The sequence below is a fragment of the Gossypium hirsutum genome, chromosome D01, assembly GCF_007990345.1.
Source record: "Gossypium hirsutum isolate 1008001.06 chromosome D01, Gossypium_hirsutum_v2.1, whole genome shotgun sequence".
Classification (NCBI taxonomy): Eukaryota; Viridiplantae; Streptophyta; class Magnoliopsida; order Malvales; family Malvaceae; genus Gossypium; species Gossypium hirsutum.
The window spans coordinates 64,950,987-64,965,661 of record NC_053437.1 but is presented as its reverse complement, the minus strand read 5'-3'; the positions used below and the strand labels follow the sequence as shown (position 1 = coordinate 64,965,661).

At 33.7% G+C, this 14,675-nt stretch overlaps 3 protein-coding genes across 4 annotated transcripts; 2 read left to right on the top strand and 1 right to left on the bottom strand.

Annotated features, from left to right (window-relative positions):
* Window positions 1-249: 249 nt before the first annotated feature.
* Window positions 250-2,126, top strand: LOC107938935 (myb family transcription factor MPH1). Its single transcript, XM_016872201.2, has 6 exons — window positions 250-392; window positions 616-891; window positions 970-1,046; window positions 1,120-1,156; window positions 1,273-1,432; window positions 1,527-2,126. The coding sequence occupies exons 2-6, from the start codon at window positions 648-650 to the stop codon at window positions 2,011-2,013; spliced, it is 1,005 nt and encodes a 334-aa protein (XP_016727690.1). The 5' UTR covers window positions 250-392; window positions 616-647; the 3' UTR covers window positions 2,014-2,126.
* A 701-nt stretch (window positions 2,127-2,827) lies between these two features.
* On the bottom strand, window positions 2,828-4,086 carry LOC107938936 (basic leucine zipper 2). Of its 2 annotated transcripts, none has more exons than XM_016872204.2 (5): window positions 4,021-4,086; window positions 3,608-3,900; window positions 3,429-3,519; window positions 3,204-3,344; window positions 2,828-3,123 (listed from the first exon to the last, which is right to left on the bottom strand). In XM_016872204.2, the coding sequence occupies exons 2-5, from the start codon at window positions 3,868-3,870 to the stop codon at window positions 3,106-3,108; spliced, it is 513 nt and encodes a 170-aa protein (XP_016727693.1). In that variant the 5' UTR covers window positions 3,871-3,900; window positions 4,021-4,086; the 3' UTR covers window positions 2,828-3,105. The 2 variants fall into 2 exon arrangements, with proteins under 2 accessions (XP_016727693.1, XP_016727692.1); XM_016872203.2 differs by having other exon boundaries at window positions 2,829-3,123; window positions 3,218-3,344.
* Window positions 4,087-11,303: 7,217 nt separating this feature from the next.
* LOC107938932 (ammonium transporter 2) lies at window positions 11,304-14,620 on the top strand. Its single transcript, XM_016872198.2, has 4 exons — window positions 11,304-12,061; window positions 12,157-12,442; window positions 12,518-12,621; window positions 13,949-14,620. The coding sequence occupies exons 1-4, from the start codon at window positions 11,414-11,416 to the stop codon at window positions 14,381-14,383; spliced, it is 1,473 nt and encodes a 490-aa protein (XP_016727687.1). The 5' UTR covers window positions 11,304-11,413; the 3' UTR covers window positions 14,384-14,620.
* Window positions 14,621-14,675: the final 55 nt, after the last annotated feature.

Here is a 14,675-nt window from a genome sequence, read left to right as displayed (position 1 = left end):
CAAAACAAGTTCAAAATTTATGTAAGAAAAGTTTGTGGTAATTTTCTTAAAATAGTAAGATATGTGTATCTCTATTATATCTTTTTGCTTATCGTGCCAAATTACAAAAAATTACCTGTCAACCTTAATTAATTAATTCCTTGTAGTGGTAATATTTTTTTAATTTCTATGTAGTGTACATAAGTTAAATCATGGAAGAAATCACATGACTGGAATATATATATATATATTTATGAATATAGATGGTGTATACTTCAATGCGTGACTTACATGCATGCATAGCATGGCATGGATGGTATAAGATGTTGATGATATATACATATAAGGATATGAAGAAATATTATTGTTTACTTGTCCCAATCCCAAGAGAGAGAAGAAAAAAAAACACACAGGTTTGTCTGTCTTCCCTGTCAAGATCTAGGGTTTCTCATATCATCCTCTTTGTTTCAATAACCAGTTATAGCTTTGCTTAATGCTTAGGCCTTAGGGTCTATGCTTTCTCTATGTGTTACCATAAGAGAAAACAAAATTAATAAGCTTATTTTGATTAACCAATATGCTAGGACTTCATTTTTAAGCCCTCCATGTTCATAATTTGTCTCTTTTATATTGAAGATTAAGAAGGGAACTAGCCAGCTTAGCTTGTAATGATGGAAGAGAACAGCGGCACCGGATGTTCGAAGACAGTGAAAGCCGAGACTGAGAGTGAAGAAAATGAAGGTGAAAGTAGGCCTAAGAATGGAGGAAGCTCAAGTAACAGCACGGTGGAAGAGAACGAGAAGAAGCCGTCGGTAAGGCCTTATGTTAGATCCAAGTTGCCGAGGCTACGGTGGACACCCGATCTTCACCTTCGTTTCGTTCACGCCGTAGAAAGACTCGGTGGCCAAGACAGTGAGTTAACTCCGTTCTTCATCTTCTCTTATTTTTGGTGTTTAATTTTAACAAAGAAAACATTATTTGGTAATTCAGGAGCTACCCCAAAGTTGGTTCTTCAACTTATGAATATTAAAGGACTTAGCATCGCTCATGTCAAGAGCCATCTACAGGTTCTTTCTTGGACCTTAACATATAATGAAAAATCATCTAATTTTTGTTCCTAACAATATGTTTTTCAATCAGATGTATAGAAGCAAGAAGATTGATGATTCAGGCCAAGGTATATATATGTATATGTATATGTATATGTATATGTATAGTTCAACTTTTTTTAGGGTTCATTTCATGGTGGTGGTGGTCCCTAATCCTTAATAAAGCTATCTATTTCCATGGCAGTCATAAGCGATCATAGGCATCTTGTGGAAAGTGGAGATCGAAATATTTATAACCTCAGCCAACTTCCCATGCTGCAAGGATATAGTAATCTTCTTCATCATCATCATCATCATCATCATCATCATCATCATCAAGGTGACAGTTCTAGTAGTTTTTACAGGTACCAAATTCACCAATCAATATTCAATCTTTCACATCTCCATCGTGAATGTACGTAAACATGGGATTAACGCAAAATTTCACTTCTTTCCAAGATATGGAGACGCTTCCTGGGGTAACCGCGAGTACTCAATGAGCCGTCCGTATACAAGCACAAGTTTCATCAATGAATCAAGACCGGGGTTGCATCGAACGGTGACGGAGAAGATCTTCAGCAGTAATTGGGCCAGTTACGATTTCAAGTGTAACCAAGTGCAACCAAGATTAGGCCCAATTGAGACAAGTTCCATGAGCCAAAATACTAGTTTAAGCATTCATAATAGCAATTTGATTAGCCAAGACTTGAAATCAACGAAAAGAAAGACTTTTGATTGCGACCTCGATTTAGATCTATCGCTACGTATAACTGCAAAGGAAGATAAGCAGCAAAATTCCGAGCAAGACGATGTAGTGAGTGAGTTATCTCTATCATTATATTCACCATCATCATCATCATCAAAGCTTAGTAGATTGAAAAGTGAAGAAGATCATTGTACTAAGAAGAATGCGAGAAGGGTAAGTACTCTAGATCTGACTATATGAATGGGACAATTCTAAGTGAGATCTTGAGGTACTTATCCAATAGGAAAGGTTATTTTTTTTTCTCATTGTCCTGAACTAATATTACACCAATTGATAATAGCCCTTTTTCTTAATGTCTTATCGTTTCTTTCTCCAATAAATTTGAATTTAGAACTATGTCCAAATAAGACAGGCTGCAATTCCAGCTTCATACTTTGGTTTCTTCTTGGTGGTGATGGATTGGACCTACAAGTTGATATTGGATAATATTTCGGATTTGGACATGCTTACAAGACAAAGCTTTAGAAGAGACGTCGGAGCTTGTGTTCTAGGGTACACTTCGATGCTTAAATCAACAAAAAGATTGATGATAGTAACAAAATAATAAAATGAGAGTCATATTTTAGTATTTACACCCAACGTTCAGGCTGTTTAGAAGGTGTATGGTCGTTGGTTGCTTGTAGGTGCACCGTTTGCTGAGTGTATGGTCTTGCAACCTCGTTTACTCAAGTCTTTCTAGAGAAGCTTACTGACTATTAACAACTACTTGTTATGCCAGATGACTTAGCGTCTTGGCTGACAATCGAATGAATTGGTTGCTTAGGGTTTCGTGAGTTTTAAACTTTCTTTGAGTCTAAGGACGGCGCCAAGGGGTAGGCAGGGCCCTGGCCCTCTAAAATTGCTAAGAAAACGAAAACGCTTCCATGTCTTGTTGTGGGACAAGAAATTGGGGCAAAAGGGACCTATGTGATTCATTGTTTGCTGTCTCAAAAATGGTTCAGGAAGTTGTTCATTCATATTTTGATCCATCCAAGATATTAAGAAAAAAGAAGAAGTAACTACAGCACATATACTAGAAAAGGAGCCTTCATTTCATTAATATGATAACTTAAACAGAAATACTGATGGTTCAAGAACTAGCTTGAATACAAACTATTATCTGAAAATAAAATTGAAAAGTCCAGCTAACTGGAAAAAACACTTTGGAAATTGAAAACGAAAACATAGCAAACAGGCTGGCTCCTTTTAAATATTGGATCTTGAAATCCAAATATTTCTAAATGCCTTCTTGGATCAGGAGATTAGTGAAGGATAACAAGTCCCTCTCCTCCTTCAGTGCTTTATATTCAGCTGCAAAAACCAGAAAGTATAGGTTTAGCTTACTCATTTGCTAATATTTAATTTTTTTAAAAAAAGAAAAAGAAAAAAACCATTGCTGCTTCACCATCTTGCTTTTCCAGTAGTTTGTCATAAAATTCAATTCTCTGTTTCAGTTCAGCATTCTCTTTCAGCAACATCATGCGTTTCTTTCGTTCAGAAGTCACTCGTGGAGATACCAACGACACAGTGGCCTGCAAATATACAAGATTATTGGACCGAACTAAAGAGAAGAAACATTAATAAATAGTTTACTTTCAATAAGTGAATTCAATAACCTCTAGGAACTCAGCTTTTTTTTCCAGTTTGTCTACGTACTCAACCCGGCGCAGCCGGGATTTCTGAGCGGAAGCTCTATTGGCAATCAGGCTAAAGCACAAGTAAAAAGAAATGATTGTTAGAAGAAAATATTAAATGTAGTTTAATATGATAACAAAATACTGAATGCAAGTGCAACCGTTTCAGCTTCTTGGGGTCCATGTGCGAAGCCGATGATGAACCGGCTGCTCCGCCGAGCAAGCGCCCTTGTGCACTAGAGCTTGGTGCGAGCCAATTAGGTTCTTTCACAAAGGCAAGAGAATCACTTGCTGATCTCTTGTGCAATGAGACCCTACGGGGCTGAATGGACTCTAAAGGCAAAGTTAGGTCCTCATTTTCAGCATTGGGATTCAGCATTTGGTTATCAGCAGCATTTGGGGAGGTTTCATTCTTTGGATCCATTGTTGTTGTGTTCCTTGAGCAATAAGCAACCTGAAAAAGCAAAAGCTACAGTAATATCTCATCATTTAGCTTAAAAAAACAAAGTTAAAAACCACAAAATTTGAAAGAAATAACCAGGCAGAATGCCCTAGTACTGTTTCTTAGACTTACGTTCTAAGACTGCTGGTGTGGTCTTTGTTCCACAGACGTGGGTTTATATTGAGGTGAAATTCTCTATAACTGGTAATAAATTCCAAAAATAGTTAAATCATTAATATATGGCAAGTTTATATGTAACAAAGAAATATACATATAAAATAATTTAGATGTGATGCGCTGATTGTGTATAATTCTATTCACGGTTAGTGAATTAGAATATATATGTCTATTTAAAAATAACATACAATAAATAATAAAACGTAAAGTTTGAAAATAATAATCACAACACAAATGCGATGTGCAAGAAATTAAAATAAAAAAATATTAGTTTAAGTTGGAAGTAAAAGAAAATTGAAATACATAAATATATCAAATTAACAGGATCATACATTGCCATTGTATCAAATACTAACCCGTGTATTAGCGAAAATCTATCTGTAATTATGTTTTGGTAAGGACAAAGTTTGTTATTTTATAAAATCTTATGCCACGTTAGCTTTTACTAAAAACGTCTCATTGTTTTAATTGTAAACCTAAAATTGAAAAACGAAATTATTACTTACAGCGCATTATGCGTTATAATTTCATTTTTTTTGGATTCTTTCCGGAAAATTTAAATCCAATTATTCGTATAATTTAGTATTTAAATTTAACACTTTTTATAATATGGTCATGTGTTATTTTTTGGTCAAATGTGGTCTTATATTTGATAAAAGCTATACATTTTGGACCTTGAAGATAACGGTGTTAATTTTTAATGTTTAATTCGGGTTTTGGAGTTGATTTGATGAAAATTCATAATTAGAAATTAATTTTCATCAAATTAACCCTAAAACTCGAAGTAAATCGCATCATTGAATTTTATTTGATAAATTGAATGCAGAATTAAACGAGTCCACAATTAATAATAAATTTATTTTGTTAACAAAATCATGAAAAATTCAAACTTAATAATATTAGCAATTACCTTTCATCATATCAACCAAAAACCCAAATTAAACACTAAAAAGTTAACGTCGTTACCTTTGACTACCAAAATATAATTTTTTTTGTCAAATATTGGTACTAAATTGAACAAAAAACAACACAAGTACTACATTAGAAAAATGTGTCAAGCTTTGATTGATTGGTCTTGATTTTAACTAAACCTATTTATCGTCAATCGGTTTAACCAATTTTTTTCATTTTAAATGATATATTATAATTGATTTGGTTTGGGATAACATAATTGAGATGGGTTAATTCAAATTATATTTAATATATATTTGTTGAGGGGATATATAACACCCCATATCTGACCCGATCGTCAAGTCTGAGTTACAGGATGTTACATTTGTTGCTGGGACAACTATGATCTCAATTCAATATGTTACACACATTATAATATTCAATATGTAATTACAACATGTTACATAAACAATTTCGGGGTTTAAACAAGCTTACGAAACCTCTTTTGATAACCTGAGGTCATTTAAGGATAAAAATGTAAAATTTTCAAAGTTTATCAGTTTGACGTCATGACCATGATGGGATTATGTCGCAACATCAAGGACAGAAACTTGGTGTCGTGACTTCAATAGTGTAGTGTCGTGACTCCGAAAACAAGAGGTTGACGTGACTTTAGTAAAGGGACATCGCGACGTTGAGGCCTGATGTTGCGACATTGAAGGCAAATCTCATTTGGTTTTTAGATCCCAAATTGCAATTCTACTCAATATTTATGCTCATTTACATAACTTAAACATTTCAACCATACGTTACTTATATATATCATATAAAACTCATGTATCGTAAATCAAACCAACCATTATATCCAAAATACCAAATCAATAATTTACTACTTAAAATCGACTTAATCCCGGGTACATGCCACATATCGAAACATAAAGAATTGTACTTATTGAGTCAAGAATTTGCGACCTAGACGCTTCTTCACCTTTCGAGACTTCGAGATCCATTAATACCTACACACGAAATTAACAAATCGTACGTTGAGCAATAAAGCACAATGGCACTTTCATGATTCAAGTCAGTAATGTAATCTAAATAACATGTCATAAAATTCATTTGATATACCACTAATTACCAACATCATCAACTAATATATCATGATGCAAATACTATAATCTATGCAAAAAAAACTTCAATTAACATATCACTTATACATATATATTCAAACTCTAGTTCATATATCAGCTTTATGTACTAATTCATTGACTATTTCATATAAACATATCATGTTGTGCTATCTACAAATAAGGTACATCTACTTTCATTACATAGCATACCAATTACTCATTCTTTTATTTCATTTCATTCTCGAATCTGTTGATTCGTTTCATTTCCATTTCGACCCCCAGGGCTTGTAATAACCAGTTCGCATGATCTTTCACATGTTTTAGTCATGTTTCACATATATGCATACATAGTACTTATTCATATAACCATTTCAATTCAATATCATTTATCAAGTTCATATGTTATAATCCCTATTAACTATACTCGGACTCAGGATGAAAAAACAAATCATTCGACCGTCACACCAATCTGACACTCAATGCCTTATCGGAACATCTGAATGAGAATGAAAATGATGTCCCCGGCCTTCAAGTTTACGTGCAAGCTAAGGTGTGCATTCTGTATGGGTCACTTGTTAGAAGGACGATAGGACATTGATCAAAGCAAAACATAGGATTCAACATTAGATATTTCCATTTCCACTAACTTTTTAGCTTTTTCATATAAATCAGTGAGCTGACGTGGCTTTTTTTTTTTGTAAGAGCATATTTCAAATATTCTTGGCCTACAGCTGTTGTAAAAGTGTCTACCATACAATGTTCAGTCAAATCTGTAGTGCTCATGGTCGTGGTACGGAAACATTTGATATGGCCCCGCAAAGGCTCGCTAAGTTTTTGCCTAATTGATAGAAGACTCGTTGGTGTGCTCATAATAGTTCTGTATGCTAAAAAGCGACCCAAAAGCTAGCATCCTTCAGGAAGAGACATATCAGTTCATTATTTGGTTAATTAATCGTCTTTTAATGCATCAAATAAATTGGTATAGTAGTGAAAATCTTCCTTTACTCGTATTTGGATAAGGACAAAATTTGTTATTTTATAAATTTTATGCCACGTTAGCTTTTACTAAAAACGTCTCATATTGTTTAACGGTAAAATTAAAATGCGTTATAATTTCATTTTTTTATTCCTTCTGATAAAATTTGAGAAGAAAAGAAATTTGAAATCGAAGAGTATAGGTGGGTCAAAGTTTTGAACCTTAATTGAAAACTTTAACCCTGATTATACGAACCAATAAACTATTATATGGATTTCTGTTAGAATCAAATCTGAAATTCAAAATTCTGTGTGCCGATTCATCCTAATCCAAAATTGTTTCCATATAGAACATTTTAAGAAAATAATGTTAATTTTTTGGTGTTTAATTCGGGTTTTAGATTTGATTTGATGAAAATTCATAATTAACCTTAAAACTCGAATTAAATCACATTTATCGAATTGTATTTGACATATTTAATGTAAAATTAAACAAATTCACAATTAATAATAAATTTATGCTATTGAAAAAATCATGAGAAATTCAAACTTAATAATATTAACAATTAACTTTCATTAAATCAACCCAAAAGTTAACGCACATAGGTACCACATTAGAAAAAAGTATCACTTGAGTACCAAATAATATATTGAACCTTAATTATTAGATTTTTTTAACTAAACTTATTTAACATCACTCGGATTAACCAATTTTTTCAATTTAAATGATATATTATAATTGAGTTGGATTGGGATAAAATAATTGAGTTTGGTTAATTTAAAATATAATATATATATATTGAGGAGAGGCTATCTCCTTTTGAGGTCTTTGAAATTTTGTTCATTGGGAGTTGGCTAAACCTTCAATAGATTGGTATTGTTTTCAATCGGGGGTTTTGTCTGTCGACATGGTGGAGAGTTCGAGTGGCTAAAGCAACATGTTCAATAGAGCAGCCATATCAAACGCGGATGCTCACATCCCTAATTAGTTGGTGCCTATTGTGCACCACTTACGATTTGATCTAATGAGATGTTCACTTTGTTGAACTCAACGTTGTAGGCATTTGAGCTCTTCACAGAGTTATAGGAGACAAAATCTTGACCAAGGACAATATCGACCCATTAAAGGGCTTGTGTTAACTCTCAACAAACGACACTACGAAGGCTCATCCGAAAGGAGTCGACCTCCCCTTAACAAAAAGGTCAAGAAGCATTCCTTGGTGAACTAGGAGAACGAGAATGATGTGCCCCCCCCCCCTCTCAAGTTCACTCGCAAGCTAGGGTGCATTCTGTGTTAATCTCTGCCAGCGGATTACCAGTGAGAATGACGATAGCACCTTGATCGAAGCAAAACATAAGGTTCAACATCAAATTCAACATTAGATATTTTCATTTCCACCATTTCTATGGACTTCTAAGCTTTTTCATATAAATCAAGGACGTGATGTGGCTTGTATTTTTGTAAGAGCATATTTCAAATAATCTTGGCCAACGGCCATTGTAAAAGCATCTACCGTCCATTGTTTTGTCCAATCTCTAGTGCCCATGGTTGCGGTATGGAAACATTTGATATAGTCCTACAAGGGCTCACCAAGTTTTTGCCTAACAGGTAGGAGGTTCATTGGTGTGCTCGTAACAGTTTTGAGTGCTTGAAAATAACACAAAAAATGGTGTCCTAGCTACTCGAAGTTGCAAATAGAATCTTCAGGAAGAGAAAGTTCATCAATTCTTCGCTTAAAAACGCCAGATCCTCCCATGACACTTGGTGATCATTGTTCTGCATTAATTGCTTAGTTGGGTTCTTATTCTCTTCATAAATTGAAAAAAAAAATACTTTCAAAGAAGAGTAAATAGGTCAAGTTTTTAAATCATACTTTAATTTAGGAAGAAGTAACTTAACCTAGGATAGTTTAATGCATTGGATAAGGATTAAATTGTTGCTAATTACATCACTCACATATACTAAGTTCAATAACAGGGAGCTGCCCTTAAATTGGGCTTTCATCCACAGGTCAATGGGCCAAGCAATGCACAACATGGGCATAGCGAAAAGACATAAAAGTCAACTTCCTCAATGATTCATCTATAAACAGACACTAAGAGCTAAATTGTCCGACTCAATGTAGCAGAATTCCAAATCTCAAGCCATCATAAGAGCTTAAACAATGGTGAGAGCCTCGATGGATAAGGCATCCAAGGTTTCATCAAGCTTTTGTTTAAGCACACTCTTGTACAATCATACCAAAAAGTGTCGATCAATCTTTATCTCTCTATGTTGCGTTTACATTGAGCTTGAAGTTTGATCATTCTTGTTTTCGTTTGAAATAACCATAGAAGCTGAAGTTCTCACTTAACTTGATTATTTTTCTATGAAAACTAGTGAATAATAAGTTTTGTACAAAAGTCGAACTTGCATTATGGGAATTGTTAATTAAGGCAACTTGTCCGTTCTATAATCACAAAGGATAAATCTTAAAATCATATATAAACTTTGATTTAATGTACAGTTTTATACATAAATTTTGATTTGATTCAATTATTACAAATCATTAACACAATTATTGATACAGTATCATTTTATATTTATATATTGCATACACAAATAATTATATTTATTCAATAAAAAATAAATTGATATATTTATTTAAATGTGTATGATTGAATCGAAATCAATGTTTTATGTGTACATTTAAACTGCAATTAAAATTTCATATATATAATTATACTAAATCAAAAATATTTTATATATCAAATTACATATTAAATCAAAGTTGACGTATACTTTTAAAATTTGTACCCAATAAATGATTTGAAAATGTGAATAATGTGTTTGAGACCTTCGTTTTTGGATATTTGTTTCATTGGGTTTCAGTTTGATTTTTGGACCCACTTACTATTGCCTCCATTGTTCATTAGGATGGAGCCCAAATGATACACCATTGGCTCCATCTTCTTTTTAAGACTCTATTTATTGTTATCAATTTTTTTTAAAAAAAATTATTAAATAATCATTTAATTATTCGGAAGTTTTTATTTAAGATTTTTTCAGAGTCTGATTACTAAGCTCCAAGCAACGATTCAATGATCAGTACAGTAAATTAGTACGCATCAGTGAGTAGAAGAACATACCCTAAATTCAAGTCAAATTAACAATGCCGAAGATTGGAGAAAAGAATTGTTTAGATTTTAGTTAGGAGCGGAGCTAAAAAAATTTTGAGGGGGGCCAGAACAAAGTTGTATATTTTTATGATAGCAAAAGTGAAATCTCACAATTTTAATAGCTTATATCTTTATAATTTTTAAAGGATTAAATCAATTTTTTTATCATTCATGGGGTCAAAATGTAATTTTATTATATACTAATTTAAAATTTTAAAATTATAAAAGGACTAAAGGTAAAAATTTCCATTTTAAGCTCTACCTATAATTTTGATCCATAAATTTGTGTTATTACATTAAAAAAAAATTAAATTGTTAAAAAAGAAGTTTCAATTAGGAAGATAATACATAGAAAAAGAACATCATATAATAACGATTTTACCAATCTAATCTTATCACCACTGGAGTCCGTGTTTTGCTGGGAAACTGTCTGAATTTAAACAGTTGAAAAAGTCGTTGAGTAATAACACGTGTGCTTTTAAGTCAAGTTCAAAATTCCGTACGTAACTGTGTATTTACTAATTACAAACAACCATTTTACATTTCTTACAAACTGATCCTTTGTCCAAATATATCGACAAAAAAGAAGAATCTACAACTATTCAAACGGCTGCCAATTTTACCAGTGTGAACATAATAAAAAGCAAAAGGTATATTTTTTTGTTCTTTGCTTTATTGGTTTGGAATTTCATAAAGATTCAATTTCATACTACATAAGTTGTCATTATTTCGGTATATCTTACTGTCACATGAATTAGGAACAGACCAAGTGTTCGACATTTAATGATCATGATATTTATCGTTTCAAGTGTGATTTGAGTGCGAGTCGTGTTAATCGCATTGCTGTTAAGAGTTTATTCTCTTTTTAATTAACTCTAATTATATAAAGTAATATTAGGGATTGTGATTCTTTATATTATATTGTAATTAAGCATTAAAGATTACGATTATGATTTTGGTATTATATTATACTAATTATGATAGTTGATTATACATGATTTTTATTCTTGAAGGAGGAACCTTCCAAAGGATTTCCCAAAAGAATAAATGGAGTATTTATGTTAGAAAGTTAAAAGCATCTCCAAAATGTATTCTCACTTCACCTAACATATATATGTATATAGTTACACATTAAAGAAGATATTTTGTTCAAAAAAAGATTCTGGTCTGCATAGCCGACGGTAGTTTTTCCGATGGCTGCCGAACAGATAGCTTACACAGTAAAAGAATTCGCCCCAGCAGTACCGGGATGGCTAAACAAAGGAGACAACGCATGGCAAATGACGGCATCGACATTAGTGGGGATTCAAAGCATGCCTGGTCTTGTCATCCTCTACGCTAGTATTGTTAAAAAGAAATGGGCCGTCAATTCCGCCTTCATGGCGCTTTACGCCTTTGCTGCAGTCCTCATTTGCTGGGTACTTTTATGTTACCGTATGGCCTTTGGTGATGAACTCCTCCCTTTTTGGGGTAAAGGTGCTCCGGCTTTAGGACAGAAGTACCTTCTTGGCCGAGCCAAGGTACCGGAGAGTAAGCACAGGGGCTACAATGATGTAGATGATATCATCACCGAGCCTTTATATCCCATGGCTACCCTTGTGTATTTCCAATTCACTTTTGCTGCTATTACTCTTATTTTGCTAGCTGGTTCAGTCCTTGGCCGTATGAATATTAGGGCCTGGATGGCTTTTGTGCCTCTATGGCTTATATTTTCCTACACTGTTGGAGCTTTTAGTCTTTGGGGTGGCGGCTTTCTTTATCATTGGGGTGTCATTGATTACTCCGGGGGATATGTTATTCACCTCTCCTCCGGGATCGCCGGTCTCACCGCCGCATACTGGGTAACATAACATAAACCACACAATCCTTTGCTTATATGTGTACATAGATATATATATCAATTAGTTTCATAACTTTCTTACAAAACATGACACAGGTTGGACCAAGGCTAAAATGTGACAGAGAAAGGTTTCCACCAAACAATGTTTTGCTAATGCTTGCTGGTGCTGGCTTGCTATGGATGGGATGGTCAGGTTTCAATGGCGGTGCACCATATGCTGCAAATATTGACTCTTCAATAGCAGTACTAAACACAAATGTCTGTGCAGCAACAAGCCTTCTTGTCTGGACATCTCTTGATGTTGTGTTCTTTGGAAAACCTTCCGTGGTCGGAGCTGTTCAAGGAATGATGACAGGCCTTGCTTGCATCACCCCAGGAGCAGGTTCATAATTTAACCCTGAACTCTGAACTCTAAATCTGATTCAAAAGCTTAAAAACCGTATTGTTTTCATTCCAGGTTTGGTGCAATCATGGGCTGCTATTGTCATGGGGATGCTTTCAGGCAGTATTCCATGGGTATCTATGATGGTCCTCCACAAGAAATGTAGTCTGCTACAAAAGGTAGGCGGCCGTACAACTTTGATCCTCATCTGTTTCTTTGGGTTAAATTACATTTTAGGGTCTGAACTTGCAGCTATCCTCACATCTCTGGGTCTAATTTTTTTTTTCTCATGCCTGAATTTGAGAACAATAGTAAAGTTTAGGGTCTAACGTTGACAAAGAAAAATGTTCATACCCAATGTGAAAATAATTACCAAAATTAAAGTCTCACATGATTTAACCTTTTTCATGTGTTGACTAATTTGATAGCTTAGGCTGATAACTTTGAATGTTCCAATCACTTTTTCTACATGAAATCCAATACAAAGTTTGACTTTCAGATCTAGAAAGATTAGGTAAGTGGTATTAAAGCACTAGTGGTAAAATGTCTAAAATAATTGAATTTAGGAATCCACCCAACGCTCACATTGGCGACCATTCCTGGACCTACCATCACCTCAACTTGCAAACCTTGGTGCTTCATTAAATATACAACCAAAACTATGGTCCCTTGTATCTCGTGTAGGATTTTATTAGAATATTGTTTGTTGCATCCATTTTCTATATCATATTAAAGGTTTCTAATCATCCTTTTTTGTCGTCTTCCATGAGAAAAGAGATTTAATTTTGAACCACAATGTTGAAGGCCTCCAAGTTTGATTGGGTTAATTTAAATATTAAATTTTGATTAATTTTGGGTTTCCAACCTTTAATTTTTGCTTAACTTATTTTGTGCTCTTTATTCCGAGTTGAAATTAATATGGATTATAGGCATTTTAGGTTTAGTTTATATAGAGTTTAGATCTAGATAAATTTAATTTGACCTTTTGTGGTCAAATTAAAATGAGTTGAGTTTGAATTCAGATCGATTGGATTGAACTTTCATATTCAAATGAAAATTGACAAGTCCAAGTATTTTCACTTACATAATCAATGGCTTGCACCATTCGGGATTAATTCATTCTGAGTTCTTGTCCTTTGGGGTTAAGATTGTTTTGTGTTTAATTCATTTTGAGCACAGGCCATTTGAGTTTGGAGTCAGTTTTTGTATCTTGTTATTATGGGTCCATATAATTTTTAGTTATGACCATTTAAAGTTTTGATCATTTTGAGTTACTTGTTTAGATCATTTTGGGTTCAAGTTAATTTGAGTGTGAGATTGTTGACTTTTTATTATCAAATTAAATAAAATTTATTTTAAATTTAAATTGATCGGATTGAATCTTTGAGTTCAGATCAAGGTTGATAAATTTAGGGTAATTTCAATTGGGAAATCAATGCCTAATTGTTTTCTGAGATACTATTACTGGCCTTTTTCATGTCTTGAAGTGCTTGTATGTCACCACAGGTAGATGATGCTCTTGGTGTATTTCACACACACGCAGTGGCTGGCCTGTTGGGCGGCCTCCTCACCGGGCTTTTAGCTGAGCCAGACCAATGCAAGCTAATACTACCATTCGACACAAGGGGTGCATTTTATGGTGGCAATGGAGGAGTACAATTCTTGAAGCAAATAGTTGCAGCCTTGTTCGTCATTACTTGGAATGTAGTCTCTACATCAATAATTCTTCTGTTTATAAGGCTGTTTATACCATTACGAATGCCCGATAACCAGCTCGAGATCGGTGACGATGCTGCCCATGGAGAAGAAGCATATGCTCTCTGGGGTGATGGTGAAAAATATGACCCAACACAACATGGTTGGCACACCTCTCAGTTCTCAGAAGTGGCAGCACCTTCACCTTATGTCAATGGTGCAAGAGGAGTAACCATTAATCTTTAGGTTCAGTCAATTAAACATTTGCTGTAAATATGATTTTATTGGTAGAGGTCTTCAACTCTTTGCTTATTGAATTTTGAGAAATGGAGATTATCATTTCCAATGCTTTGAATTAAGCGTCAATGTCCCGAGTTTGATATTATTTTTTTAATATATTACTTGTAATCTTTTTTTTTTGTCTAATTTGACACTTATATTTGATAAAAATTATATATTTTGGGTACATATTTTTAAGTGTTTTATCCGGGTTTAAGATGATTTAATAAAAGTTAATTACTAACATTATTATGTTTAG